Source organism: Mustela putorius, unplaced genomic scaffold (genome assembly GCF_011764305.1).
Source record: "Mustela putorius furo isolate JIRA1106 unplaced genomic scaffold, ASM1176430v1.1 tig00000129_pilon_pilon_pilon, whole genome shotgun sequence".
NCBI lineage: Eukaryota > Metazoa > Chordata > Mammalia > Carnivora > Mustelidae > Mustela > Mustela putorius.
The window spans coordinates 20,129,998-20,145,596 of record NW_025421290.1 but is presented as its reverse complement, the minus strand read 5'-3'; the positions used below and the strand labels follow the sequence as shown (position 1 = coordinate 20,145,596).

Sequence of the window (15,599 nt, the reverse complement as noted above, 5' to 3'; positions counted from 1 at the left end):
CATTTTATTTTGTTTGTATATTTTCTATGAGTAGCACAGATTTTTCCCATTTTTCACTTCCTTCCTAACATGATAAAAAAAAACTTCTAGATACTCACCAGCAATTCTCTGGTTCATTACTTATTCTTTTTCTCCATTCCAAAGAACTTTGAAATTTGTTTTTATTGCATCTATGATAAGAAATTAGTTTTTTTCTCTGTATCAAGTTTCTTCCCTCTAAATTTGCTTGTTATTCTCTAGCTATGACTGAAAAGACCAGACCAACTGTAGGTTCTCTCTCATATTTTCTAATTTGTATTTTCGCAATGCTGTAGTAAAATACAGAGATAAATTATATCACATTTTCAACCACCTTTATACCACTTACCCTTGACACATCATCTTAACTATTCCTTTGTCCAAGCAGAACTGCATTAAAATGGCATGACATCTTCTCTTTTTTTAATAACAAGACCAATACAATAGATTTTTAAATAATGATCAAGGATTTTTTTTATTCATTAAGTTTCAGTATCATTACAGAAAATGTTATGGTACAGAGTTGTTTAACATTATTTTTCTTTGCTCTTGATTTCCACATGAATGCTGGTAACACTAATATCTGTACAAGATCAGTCTTTGATTTTATTTTTTGTTCTGTACAATTTTAAATGTATTGGTTAAAAAGGCTGTCAGCACTTAAGGAAGCAAATTTCCCCCCCAGTTTGTTTATTCAAATAAAAGGTATCCAGTTACTGCCCAAGAGTACTGTGCCTTGAGGCTACTGGGGGGAGGCACCTCCCCATGCTCTGCAGGGGACGGTTCTCCCTGAGGCAGAACAGGGCCTCCACCCAGTCACTCTTCTGTTGGCACTGTGCACATAAACACGAGATACATGATAAAGAACAAGCAAAAGCTCTCTGAAAAGCGTTATGAAGCATACTAAGAAGGGAAATCCAAGTGTTGCCTACGCTAGTATAAATAAGCAGACAGCCTTGATTAAGAGCATAATTAGTTGTATTTTAAAGATGAGAAAAACACAAGTTCTGCAGGCACCTACTGCTGTCTACTAAAAGCTATCGCTATCAGACCTAGCATTGAACACACAAAGCAATTTGCAGGAAAGGAAAAATTTGCTTTGATATAATCAGAATAGAGTTGTCTGTTAAGATTTATTTTTAGGTGTTTTTTTCTTTAAAAGGTATTTAAATTCTTCTGAAATATAGTTCAAGATGTTGACTATACAGATCAACTTTTATCCAAATCAGAAAAACTAGCTGTGCCGTTGCATATTACAGGATACAGTCAATGATATGTGGACATGCATCAAAGCTTTCTTGCTCCGGTGACCATCATAGCCGTCCAATGACCATGACATCCACCACCTCGCCCTTGTGGAGCTCCACATACTGCTCTGTCTTTGGAGGTAGCATCAACAACCCGTTGGCACTGCGCATGCTCATCAGACGGCTGCTCATCTGATTACCTAGAAAGAAAGATCTCATTACAGCAGCAACATCACAGTGCATACAGTTGGGAGTCCTTGCAGTTCTTTTCAAAATAAACACCAAGGAACAGAAACACAGGTCTTCGAGAGGAAGAGAGAAGATCAGGCTTCCCCTAGGAAGGGGAGCCTTGCTACTGTATCTTACTTCCTTCTCACAAACTTTAAAAATAAACATTAGAAATTACTGCTTCAAAGAACAAAACAGGATTTTATAGCACTATGCAAAATGCCACCGAGTTTTTCAGTTCAGGCTAAAATGTTATGTGTGTCTGAAAAGAGAGATTTTTAAAACTTATTTTTAAAAAGACAATAACCATTTCTTTAGTGTTTACTAAGTGCTGGACAGCACAGTGGGTAGTTTCCTTAACTATCCTATTTAATTTGTATAAAATTCAAAAGGGGTTAGGTAATTTGCCTATGGTCCTACTAACTAGTTGGTGGCCAATTTGAATGCAAGTCTGAAGGAAACACTGCCTATGTATTCACTGCCTATGTTAACTGATATTTGCACTTGATAGGACCTTTGTTTAAAGGGTAATATAGTTTTTCTGGAGACACATCAAAAGTTAGGTAAATATGACTAGAATACTTGAGAATAAAAGTTTAAAGTCTAGAGGAGGTAACTAAAGAACTCTTGAGTTACCAATATTGATTTCTTAGTCCTTAAACTTTACCAATATCTAAGATATAATAAAGGCTACAGAGAATCCCATTATAATTGAGCTTGAATCTCACATTACAGGGTAGCATAATCATAGTACCCTCCTTTTTCTACAACCAAACTTATATACTCAGGACTTAGAGGTTGAACATATACATAAAAGCCTTCCATAACTCTTGGGAAGCCTGGGTGGCTCAGTCAGTTTATCAGCCGCCTTCGGCTCAGGTCATGATCCCAGGGTCCTGGGATTGAGTACCACATCGGGCTCCCTGCTCAGCAGGGAGCCTACTTCTCTCTCTGCCTCTGCTACTCCCTGTGTTTGTGTGCTCTTTCTCTCTGACAGATAAATAAATTAAATCTTAAAAAAAAACTTCCATAATTTTAGAATTATATTTCAAAAGTGTATCTAGAAAATATGGTTCAATGGAATAAGTAAACCTTTATTTAAAAAATTTGTTTTTACTCTTGTTTTCTTCTTACGTTGTGCTGTTTGGGAATAATTTAACTCATCTACTCTTTCAAAAAGGACAATGTATAACAATTACAAAATTAGGTATATCCAAGGAAGAGAGGTTATACATAGTTTTGTGTTTTAACAGGATACATGCATAGAAATACCCACCGGTATGAATGACTAACCTGTACTCTGTGCCCAAGGCAGTGGTTCTTGGTGATGCCAAGTCAATATACACCGATGGTATTCTGGGCGAGGGTCCAGTTTTACATCACATGATAACTATAGAATACACAGTAAATGAAAACAAACTCGATCACCTGATCATCTCTTAAAACTACAGGGTGGTGGGAGTTGTGCAAAGAATAAAGTAGACGTGAAAAATATCCTGGCATTCTGCTGTTTCCACCACTGCCACCTTATGTTCCTAATACAGGAAGTCCAGAGGCTGGGTTGCTCTGGTGAAAAAGGCTAAGAAGTTGGTATTCATAGTGGGGAAAAGGGCAGATGAAAAAGATAAGGTCTATCTTTGAAGTCTAATTTTATGGGTTGATAGTACAGATTACCTCTGATTTATAAATTGAAAAATCAAAGCAAAAATTTTTTTCAAGCAGATTTTTTTTAACATTGAAAATAAAAGAAATAGAACTAAACAAACAAGTAAGCTCAATATCCATTTATATGTCTGTCAATCTGTCTATCCCTACAATAAGTATTTACTGAGACACTTTTTAGCTACCCATTCTTATACCTACCTTTAAAATAAAAGGGCTAATTACCTTTTCTCTTGAATATTTCCCTAGTGTCCCAATATTGAGATACAATTTTGTTTAAAGCAAATAAAAGTAGTCTATTCTAAAAGTTATACCATTTTTGTTTAGCACATCAATGGTACTAAAAGAATTCCTATGAATGAGTCTTTGCTGGGCATCTTTCTTATCTTTACAATAAGGACAAAATCCTCTCTAACATAGCAACTTCAGTTTATACACAATATGGAATGACTAACTAACCTTTAATCTAGAGCCATTAAAAAAATCTATTTCATTAAATTTACCCTGAAATCTGATCAATTAAAGTGATAATGTGTTGGTCCCAGGTGCCTAAGAGGTATCCCCTGAATGAGCTAATACAGTGTATAATTATGGACTATAGTCCATCAAAGATTAGTTCAATGTTAGTGAATATAAGACTTGTTCATTCTCCATTAGCATAATGTTACTCTACCTTAAAATGGTCCAGAAACCCTTTATCCAACTAAAACAGGTATTACTTAGACCAGTGATAAAATATAATTGAAGATGCTAGAAATTTTGATTTAAGTAAGTCTATCTTTAATCCATTCTGTTTACGCTGTTTTTATTTATTTATTATTTATTTATTTATTATTAACATATAATGTATTATTAGCCCCAGGGATACAGGTCTGTGAATTGCCAGGTTTACACACTTCACAGCACTCACCATAGCACATACCCTCCCCAATGTCCATAACCCAATCACCCTCTCTCTACCTGTTTACACTGTTTTTAAACATTCTAATTATTCACTCTGACAACCCCTGCTTTTCCTCAGAAATCCTGAATAAAATTCAATTCTAAGGTGTTTTTCCTTGATTAAATCATATGCAAAATTCATATGAATAAATCATATGTTCATATAATTTGAGTTTATATGACTAAATTATATATTCATATGAATAAATTCATATCTACTGAGGTGTAACTTGCCATTATTCCTAAATTATTGTGTGCTTATTTTGATGGCAAAAATGTCTCTTTTTCAGTTCCTCTCTGTGTGTATGGGTGTTCTCCCGAATGAAGCTACAAGAGCCATTCCCATGGCTCTGTTATTTGCTAAGTGTTTAAGCAGATTTTTTTCCCTCAGCAAAGGCACAGCCTGGCTCTCGGTAGTTTGGCGGGACAAACACCAGGATCGGATGGTATCTGACAGCTACGTTTGACTCCTACTTGTACTCCTAATGGATGTGCTGTATTAGCAAATTATTTTGCTTTCCCGTACCAGTTTGTTCATCTACGAAATGGGATTGTTTGTTTTAAAGGAAGATATTTGTGGTAATTTAAGAAACAAGAATGAATTACAGAAAGAGATGAAACTGACTAGATTTTTATGGTATTTTACTAAAACACAGAATACCTTATTAGCCAATATATTTAGTTGTACTGACATTATAGTTCTGGCATATTATATCGCTCAGCTTCAGAAACCATTTACTATGAGTGTCAGTGCTTATAAGAATGATGTACATGAGGGGCACCTGGGTGGCTCAGTGGGTTAAGCCACTGCCTTCAGCTCAGGGTCCTGGGATCGAGTCCCACAACGGGCTCTCTGCTCAGCAGGGAGCCTGCTTCCTCCTCTCTCTCTGCCTGCCTCTCTGCCTACTTGTGATTTCTCTCTGTCAAATAAATAAATAAAATCTTTAAAAAAAAAAAAAGAATGATGTACATGAATGAGTAAACACACACTTTTTTTTTTGGTAAAAAAATTGATGTTTTACTTCAATGACTTCTTCTATTCATTCAAAATTGAAGTGGGCTGTGGACTCGGACTGTTTCCTCTGTTTCCTTTTGAATATTTTTCTGACATGCAATAGTCACTCAAGAGACAAAACTGTATTATGCGGTTTAGTATTATATGGTGTAAATATTAACATGTAAATATTTATGGGAGAAAATTAGAAAAAAAAGTCAACAGAATAAGACAAGCCATAAACTGGGAGAAAATATTTGTAAAAAACATCTAATGGAGGCCTATTATCCAAAATATACAAAGAATTCTTAAAACTCAATTATAAAACAACTTGATTAAAAAAATGGGCAAGGAGGGGCACCTGGGTTGCTCAGTTGGTTAAGCGACTGCCTTCAGCTCGGGTCATGATCCTGGAGTCCCAGGATCCAGTCCAGTGTCAGGCTCCCTGCTCAGCAACGAGTCTGCTTCTCCCTCTGATCCTCCCCCTTCTCATGATCTTTCTCTGTCATTTTCTCTCTCTCTCTCTCTCAAATAAATAAATATTTTCAAAAAATGGGCATGGGGCACCCGGGTGGCTCTTGATTTCAGCTCAGGTCATGATCTCAGGGTTGTGAGAGGGAGCCCTGAATTGCGTTCTATACTCAGCAGGGTGTCTGCTTGAGATTCTCTCTTCCTCTCCCCTCCCTCTGCCCCTGTGTGCACTCTTTCTCAAATAAATAAATAAATAAATAAATACACAAATCTCTAAAAAAATATGGGTGAAAGACCTCAATATAGAGGTTAAAGAACACATACAGATGGCAAGTAAGCATATTAAAAGATATTCAACATCATATGTCATTAGGAAATTGCAAAAAACTAAAACAATGAGATATCATTATACACCTACCAAAGGCTAAAATGCAAAATTCTGGCCACATCAAATCCTGGTGAGAATGTGGAGGAATTGGAACCCTTATTCATTCCTGGTAGGAATGCAAAATGGTATAGCCACTCTGGAAGATTGTTTGGTAGTTTCTTAACAAATTAAACATACTCTTACTATTAAATTTAGCAATTGTGCTCCTTGCTATTTACCCAACTAAATCGAAAATTATGTCCACACAAAAACCTGCACATGGGTTTGTAGCAGCTTTATCCATACTTTCAAAACCTGGAAGTAATCAAGGTGTCCCTCGGCAGGTATATGGATAAATAAATGGTGGTACACCCAGACAATGAATATTATTGAGCACTAGAAAAAATGAGCTATGAATCCATTAAAAGATTTAGAGGAAACATACAGGCATATTGCTAAGTGAAAAGAGTCAGTCTAAAAAGGCCACATAATTTTGGAAAGACAAAACTATGGAGATAGTAAAAAGATCCAAATTAACACGGAGGAAGGGATGAATAGGCAGGACACAGAAGGTAATTTTAGGGCAGTGAATCTAATCTGTATGACAGGACAGCAGTGGATACATGTAATTATACATTTGTCAAGACCCTCAGAATATACAACACCAACAGGGAACCCTTGGTAACCTTGTGTGGTAATGATGTTATCAGTGTAGGTTTATCAGTTATAACGAATGTGCCACCTTTGGTGCAGAGGTCAACAGTGGGAGAGGTTATGCATGTGTGAGGTCAGGGGATATATGGGAACTCTCTGCACTTGCCATTTAGTTTTGCAGTGAACCTATATCTAAAAAGTAAAATTTATTAACTAAAAAAAAAAAAGAATATTTTGTTCTTCCTTTTGGTCCTGCCCATCTTATAGAGAAGTGATCTTACAGAATTCACAGAGTAAATAATTAATTGCAAATACAGTGGAATAATTTTATTCCTAGCTGTTAATATGATATTAAAAGGGCACAAAGATGCTAAGTAATCAACCTTTTTTAGGGACATTGAAAAAGGCTGCACAGGGGATGCGGTATCTGAGTTTTATGACTAAGGCATCTTGATAGCTGAGAAAGGAAATGGTGGTGGTTGGGGAAGAAACTTCTAGGAAGGGGAATAATCACAGGCACAGGCAGGGGATCTCATATCCATTCTGGAAGCAGTAAATGGTTTAATATGGTGAGAGTGCAGGATGAGATGCTAATGAAGCTGGAGGGGAAAAAAGGCCTTGGGATAAAGGGCCTCCTATGTTCACGTGGGGAAGTTTGGATTTAACCCTGGGGTCATGGGAAGATGGAAGCATTTTAGTCAGAGAAGCTTACATGATTAGAGTTAGATTGGAGGTTTAAGAGGAGGCAAGATTAGAAGAAGGGAAATCGTTAAACACGTCAGGGGTTATAATCTAGTAAATGTTGGAGCCAGGTTTATTCAAAGTCAGGTTTATTTGTTTACATAAGTCAAGGGATATGGATGGTGAAGGCAGTTTTAGGAGAATGTTGAAGATCTGAAAGGCTGTAGAAACGAATGAAGAAGTTGATCCATAGGATATAAAGGGATCACAAGGGGAATTCGGGTCCCTGATGAGGTTTGTAAATTGGAAGTGATAATGTGAACAGCTGTAGACTTTTCTCTAGTTGTGGCCTATGGGGAGCCTGCTTCCTCATCTCTCTCTCTGCCTGCCTGCCTCTCTGCCTACTTGTGATCTCTGTCAAGTGAATAAATAAAATCTTGGAAAAAAAAAATGGGCAAAGGGGTTGAATAGACATTTCTCTAAAGAAGATATACAAATGGCCACTAGGTATATGAAAGAGCGCTCAACATCACTGATCTCAGGAAAATGCAGATCAAAATCACAATGAGATACCATCTCACAACTGTTAGGATGGGTATTATAAAAACAACAACACAAAAGGTAAGTATTTCAAGGATGTAGAGAAACTGAAATACTTATATAACGGTAGGAATGTAGAACAATTCAGCCACTAGTGCTTGAGGGAGACAGTATGAGGTTTCCCCTCAAATTAAAAAGGGAACATATGACAGAGCAATTCTATTTCTGGGTATGTATCTTAAAGAACTGAAATCAGGATTTCAAAGAGATATCGACACTCCCATGTAGCATTATTCACGATAGCCAAGATATGTAAACAACTCAAGTGTTCATTGATAGATAAATGGAGGAGAATGCTATATTCATACAATGGAATATTATTCACAGATTTAAAAAAGAAAGATATCATACCATTTGTGGCAACATGGATAAACCTAGATTACATTATGCTAAGTGAAATAAACCAGTCACAGAAGGATAAATACTGCATGGTTCCACTTACATGAGGTGCCTATTTAAAATAGTCAGTCATGGAAGCATAGAATAGAATGGTGATTGTCAGAGGCTGAGGGGAGGGGGCAATGGGGAGTTGTTGCTCAATGGGTATAAATTTTCTCTTCTGCAAGGTGAATGAGTTCTAGAGATCCCTTATACAACATAGTACCTATAGCAGACAACATGGTATTCTACACTTAAAATGTGTTAAAAGGGTAGTTCTCATGTTAAAGGTTCATACCACAAATCAAACACATAAAAAACAAAACCACAAAAAAACACAGGAAAATTGATGGAGGTATTGGGTATGTTTAGTAAGTTGACTGTGGTGATGATATGGGCATATGTATACGTCCAATTTCATTAAAATGCTCAATTTTTTGTATATCAGTTGTATCTCAATTAAACTTTTAAAAGATAAATGGCTTGAGGTAGGTTCTATCGCCGAGAAAATTGTTCATTAGTTATACAGAAAGTGTGTTACATAATCAGTGGATTAGTGTTGGTGGAGAAGGAGACTCTAATTTCTGGGTGACTTTTACTATAAGCATAATTCCTCAGCCTTAATTCTCCTTTTCCACACAATGTGTGTAGGATTTCCTTCCACAGAATTTCCTTCTGATTCACTAGTCTAGTCCATTGATTATCTCTTTCTGGACTATTTAAAATTTATCAGTGAGGTCCCAGAAAAAGCGAGCAGATAAATTGCTGTCCTGTGTGAGTTTGCATAATGGAAAGGGATTTCTTGTCCCTTTTAGGTTTAGTTTTAAGGTAGTGCTAGTCTCATTCTATTTACCATTTTATCATTACCTATCCACTTTCGTATGGATTCTAGCTGGAGAAAATGATTCATTTTAGAAGTCGTGGAATAATTTGGGCTGGGAATAAAAGGGACCCTTTCCTCTCTATTTTCTATCATGAAGGGGGGAATATAACCACATTTTCCCTCAAAACCAATATAAAATTTTAGATGTTTTGGGCAGTTGGGAAATCATATCCCTAATTGTTATTAGGCTTCAGTTTTGGTTCCTGGTCATTTAGGTAACATTACCCTGGCTTTGATGATGGTGGGCCGAGGATCCAAGATGCCCTGCATTTTTCTCAGTGCAGGCACAACAAAGAGATTGCAGGTGACCACGGCTGACACAGGATTTCCTGAAAGTCAACCAAGCAGTTATTTATAGTATACATACAAAGATTTGTCAAATAATTCTGCTTATACCTTCATTCATCATAGTGAGGTGACTAACCACTAGTCTTCCTCTTCTAAATCCCAAAGGACTCTAGAATAGAGCCACAATCAACCAAATGCCACAGAATGAAGTAAACATGAAGTCTACCAGTGAAATGCAGAAATTTCTGATTCCCAGAAGCTGTTTACACCATTTATTTCCACTTTTCTGAGAACTACACATTAAAAGCCATTACCAATCTTGATAAATTTTAAAGCAGATTCTACTTGCTGTTTTTTAAGATGTTTTAAAATTGCCATAGTAATACATGCTCAGGACAAAAACATTTAGAAATAGGTTAAGCATAAAGAAATGTATCTATAATCCCCCCTCTACCCAGAAATTTCTTTATATTAAAAAAAAAACTAAATGATTTAAGACACAAAGGACTTGAAGATAAATACTGTTATGGAATGAATTGTGTCCCTACAAATTCATATGTTGAAGTTTAGCACCCAATATAACTGTATTTGTAGATACTAGGGCCTTTAAAGAGGTGATCAAAGTTAAATGAGGTTTAAAGGTGAGGTCCTAGTCCAATGAGACTGGTGTCTGTATAAAAAGAGGGAGAAACACCTCGAGTGCACATACACAGAAGAAAAGTCACATAAGGACATGGTGAGAAGGTGTCCATCTGCAAGCCAGGAAGAAAGACTCAAACCAGCTTTGCCGGCATCTTGGTCTTAGACTTTCAGTCTCCAGAAGTGTGAAAAAATATATTATCTGTTGGTCTGTGATACTCTGTTATGGCAGCCTTAGCAGACTAATAAAAATACCAAATTCTTTTAAAGTTATAATAAAAAACTAGAGTTCCTGGGTGGTACAGTCAGTTAAGCACCTGACTCTTTGTTTTTGGCTTAGGTTGTGATTTTGGGGTTGCGGGTTTGAACCCCACATCTGGCTGCGTGCTCAGTGTGGAGTCTGCTTGAGACTCTCTCCCTCTGCCCTTGCTGTCCCTTGCTCTTTCTCTCTCTCAAATAAATTAATCTTAAAAAAAAGTTATAAAAAAAATTGAGGAATTCAGTTATACCTTTTCAAGAAGAAATCTGTGTGTGTCATGCACTTTCAAGGAAGGAAGAGTAGGCTATGAAAAAAACGTGCTGAGAATCACAGATTTAGTTTCTTGTGTGGTACTGTTAACTAAATAAACTGAGCAACACTTTTTTGTTCAGGGAAAGTACCAAACCTTTCAGAATCTAATTTTACTCTTCCACAAAATGAAGTAGATACATAAGTCTTTTAAACTGCTTTAAAAGTTATCAAGATTAATAATGGCTTTGAATATAATCATGGAACGCAGAAATATAATCATGAATTTTAAAATCCTTTTAAAAGGAACCACTTTACTGGTTCCACAATCTGAACATCTGGGTTATTGCTGCCCTCTTTTGGTTCATTTAGGTTGGGCAGAGAAAATTTCAAATGAAAGTAGCAATTTGAAAATAGGTTATTTAATTATCACTTCTTTGGCAAATCAAGTTTAGAAGTAACAGCAAAATAGGCTTCCACTGTAACATTGTTTCTTTGTCTATAGGTCAAATCATATCTTCTGAAGACAGAGTAAGTCTTGTGTAGGCAAAATGAAGTCAGGAAGAGGACCACATTTTTCTTTTTCGGAGTACATAAGTATATCTGTATCTATATCTATATCTATATCTATATCTATATCTATATATCTCCTTGGGGCCTTTAATATATATAATATATTATTATATTATAATTATTATATTTTTATATATTATTATAATTATTATACTATATTGTAGATACATTTTTAAGGACTAATTTACTTACATGTCTTCTCTCTTAAAATTTCTTATGGGATAGAAATCTAATCTCTTTTATGCTTATACATAGGAACTTTAAAAATGCTTTCAAAACTCAATACTCAAAAAAAAGCTTTTCAAATTTTTCTGCCTGCCGTCCTTTCTTTATAATCTATTTTGAATTTAGTTAATATGAAAAGCAGATAAATATCCCAAAGTCACAATATTTGTGCATTTGAAAGGAATAAGCAGGTTATTTTCTGAAGGAATCTGTGCCAAGAAACAGAGAATGGAACACTGCTACAGATCAGAAGATAATTTTACAAGCTGAAAAAATAACAAGGAGGCATACAAAACTTCTAAATTGCTTTAGAATTTATCAAGATTGGTAATGACTCAAAAAGCATGGCTTTAACTGTAAGCCAAAAATCAATAAAAATTAAAATTGGAAGTCTTTATAAATGGAAACACTTTGCTTTTTCTACAATTTGAACATATGAGTTTCTGCTCACATGGGAGCAAGCCTGGGGACAGTGATGTGGTCAGACTGATGATGGCTGGGATTTGGCTGAGAAGCACCAGCACAATCAGTCCCTCCTTCCGTGTTGTCTCCTGGCCCCACTCCAAATCGGGAAAGGGCCAAAGGCAGCTTTCTATTTTTTTGCTCTAGTATTTACTTGTATGGTTGATTCAAGGATGTTTGGATCTCTGAACACAATACTGCTACTATGGGAGGTGACTAGACTGCTAACTTTGACGAATTTTCTGTAAGAAAAAGCAGGTACCCCCAGAAGGATCTAGGGGCAGCTAACATTTGATTATCATCTTGGGGTTTGGAATATACATTGAGAGATACTATCTAATTTGACCTTTACACCAATCCTACAGAGCAGATTTCAGCCCTGTTTTATAGGTGAAGAAATAGCTTCAAAGAAGTTAAGTGATTTGTCCAAGGTCATACCAGAAGTAAAGCTGGGTCTTGAGCCCAGGTCTTTAAGATTCAAAATCAAATGCTCTGAGAGGGATTCAAAAAGATTTTGATCATTTTCCAGAAAAAGCAAAAGAAACTTTTTAATTATTCTTACCTGGTAGTGCAAAGATTATTTTTCTTACACCATCAATATCCAAAGTTGCAAATGTTGTTGGCAGGCTAGAGAATAAAAGAGGTTATTTGTTAGTGACTGCTAAGTAATATGATGAGTAAATTAAATACTTTAGTTTTCTTGCTACGTGGCTCTGCATATAGGATATTTATCATATGAAAGTATTTTTTTTTCCTGTCGACTCTACCCTAATCCTTTATACCCTGAAGTTTCAAGAGCATTTAAATTAATTTGTTTTTAGTATCTTCTGTTTTCAAATAACCAAACTTCTTGGTTTTCTGCAGCTTACTTTCTTCCCCCTTCCTGTTAGTGCCAGAGAAGTGTATCTCAAATCCCGGAGTTTCTCCACCCCTCTGGCTAGTAATGTCTATATTGTTTTTGCTGGAGAATGAAGAACATCATTCTTATTATCAGAAGACTACCTGATAATACATGTCTAACAGATAAATGCCTGCTGTTCAAGATGATTATTCCTCAACCTTTTAAAACTATACTCAGCAATAAGCATAAAAATTGGCCTCCTATGAAGGTAACTTTTTGAAATGTCAAAATAAATAAAATATCATGACTAGAACAAAATTAAAGCAACAGTAATTAAAAGTATTTTCAAAATATACCTCCTCAAGATTCTGACATGAATCTTATCTGATATGAATCTTTATCATGGGGGTGTGTGGCAAGGGATGAGTGTGAGTGGCACAGAGCGGGCAGTCAATAATAGTGCATTTTTTTTCTTATTGACTATATTTTATATGAACTTCCAGCTAAAAATTTCATTATATTAATGAAACTTGAGCATTACAGAATCCTTAGGGAATGCTAAAATTTCCATGTAGTTGAAAAATTATCTTTTTAAGTACCTAAATTGTTTTTATTTTTATTATTTTATTTATTTATATATTTATTATTATTATTATATTTATCATTTTATTTTATTATTTTATTATTTTTTTAGCGTAATAGTATTCACCACACCCAGTGCTCCATGCAATCCATGCCCTCTCCAATACCCACCACCTGGATCCCCCAACCACCCACCCACCGCCCCTTCAAAACCCTTAGATTGTTTTTCAGAGTCCACAGTCTCTCATGCTTCACCTCCCCTTCCAATTTCCCTCAACTCCCTTCTCCTCTCCATCTCCCCTTGGAGATATTTGCAGCTTGGTCTTTCAAATATGGACCACTCATACCTTTTGGAATAATCCGATAAACATTAGCATTTTTTGATGACTTGAAACCATCATTAAGTTAGTTATTTGTTTGTTTGTTTTGAGAGAGAGAGAGAGCGTGAGCAGGGTCAGGGGCCGGGGGAGGGGCAGAGGGAGAGAGAGAATCTTAAGCAGGCTCCACCTTCAGCATGTAAGCCCAAGGTTGGGTACAATCTCACAACCCTGAGATCATGGCCTGGACCTAAATCAAGAGTTGGATGCTTACCTGACTGAACCTCCCAAGAGCTCCCATCATTACTAATTTATTCTTCTCTGCTACACTAACGTGATGTTGGGTCACAAGGGTGTGTTATGTATTGTTTTTACCTATAAACCATAACTTTACATTGCACACTGCACTTCTTGTTCCCCCCCTCCCCTATTTTTTTTCTGTGGCTCCCCTTAACGCTAGACTCTGTCATCTGAGCCCTTAAAGCTGACTTTAGGGGGCGCCTCAGTGGCTCAGTCATTTAAGCAGCTGATTCTTGATTTTAGCTCAGCTCATGATCTCAGGGTTGTGAGATGGAGCCCCTTGTTGGGCTCTGAACTGGGCATGGAACCTGTTTAAGATTCTCTCTCTCCCTCTCGCTGTGCCCCTCCCCCACACTCCCTCTCTTAAAAAAGAAAAAAAAGCTGGCTTTAGGTTTGGGAACCAAGAACAGTAGTAATAATTATATTGTCAGAATAATAATAATATGTTACTATTTTTAAAGAAACATCTGCATTACATCCATTATTTCATTTTAACTCTCACAACAATCCCATGAGGTGACAATTATCATCCCATTTTATAGACGAGAAAACAGACTCAGAGAGATTAAGACATTTGGTCCACATCTCCTAGCTACTAGGTGACGAAACAGAGATTTGAACCAAGATTTCACTAACTTTATGGCTCATAATTAGATAAGGCCCTTAGGAGGTTTGCTGTGAAGTGTTAGTATGTATACTTTGTAACATCTATTTTTGGCTACTCTGAGACCTCTTTTGGTTACTTTCTGATTCTTTGCTGTGTTTTAGAAAAACTAGATTAGATTATCATATCAATTTATGACTAGGTTATTTGGCCATGAATGTTACTATGTGATGAAAATAATTTCCAAGATACACTCTTGGTAACAGCTATGCTCACTGCAGGTGACCCACAGATATTGTGATTGGTAGTCCTGACTGATAATTCTCCAAATCCTAACGTTTTTTTGAGTATCTCTCTGTCTAAAATGAAAGAGGTTAATTACATTCTTAATGCACCATATGTGAGAAGAGCAAAACTAAATTGTTCTTGAGCTTTTTATATTTCTTCTTGTTCTACTATTAAGGAACAATTACCTTTAAATTCTTCTCATCTTTAGACAGGTATAAATTCTGGCCAAGTAAAGGAAGCCCATTTAAACTTCTAAACCATTTTATTAGAGCAAACTAACACATATAATAACAGTGAGGAGGGAATGCATTACACTTCCCTTCTGCTATATTTAAAGCCAATTTAAATCACCTTTGCATCTTGCAGACAGGTTCTGTGATTTCTCAAAAGGTACTCATTTAAAAAGATTCTATTACAACAAAATATTTTATCATGCATTGTATCATGAGTGTCCTATTGCTAGACTGTGAAGCTTTTGTTTAAGTTCTGGAAAACCATTTCCTTGGAACAGAGCACCTATTCAGTTTTCCTCTTGAGATCAGAAGGTAATAGCATTTATACAATGACTGAAGTCAAACAGTGTAATGACTTTAAGGGGGGAAAATAAACATTAGGAACTGATGGGCCTTAAGGAGTGGTAAAAAATAAACTGAAAATAAAAATAGTACCAAAATTATATATATCACAGATGCTGAGATTAATTTAAATAATAGATATTATAAATAATTCTCTTCTAATTCTCTCTGCCCCCTTGCCCTTCTTTAAAATAAATAAGTAAATAAATCTTAAAAAAAAACCCACCCACAAATAATTCTCCTCTACAGATGAGGGCAACTAATATCAATTT

The 15,599-nt window shown here is 35.9% G+C and overlaps 1 protein-coding gene across 12 annotated transcripts in view; it reads right to left on the bottom strand.

Moving 5' to 3' along the window:
* Positions 1–466: 466 nt before the first annotated feature.
* GPHN (gephyrin) overlaps positions 467–15,599 on the bottom strand; it is a 639,435-nt gene continuing 624,302 nt past the window's right edge. For all 12 annotated transcript variants that reach the window (XM_045070686.1, XM_013057196.2, XM_045070696.1 and 9 more), the window contains 4 exons: positions 12,383–12,447; positions 9,351–9,454; positions 2,787–2,883; positions 467–1,465 (listed from right to left, as the gene is read on the bottom strand). In XM_045070686.1, coding sequence (XP_044926621.1) covers positions 1,332–1,465; positions 2,787–2,883; positions 9,351–9,454; positions 12,383–12,447 — 400 coding nt within the window. In that variant the 3' untranslated portion in view covers positions 467–1,331. The remainder of the gene's footprint in view (positions 1,466–2,786; positions 2,884–9,350; positions 9,455–12,382; positions 12,448–15,599) is intronic.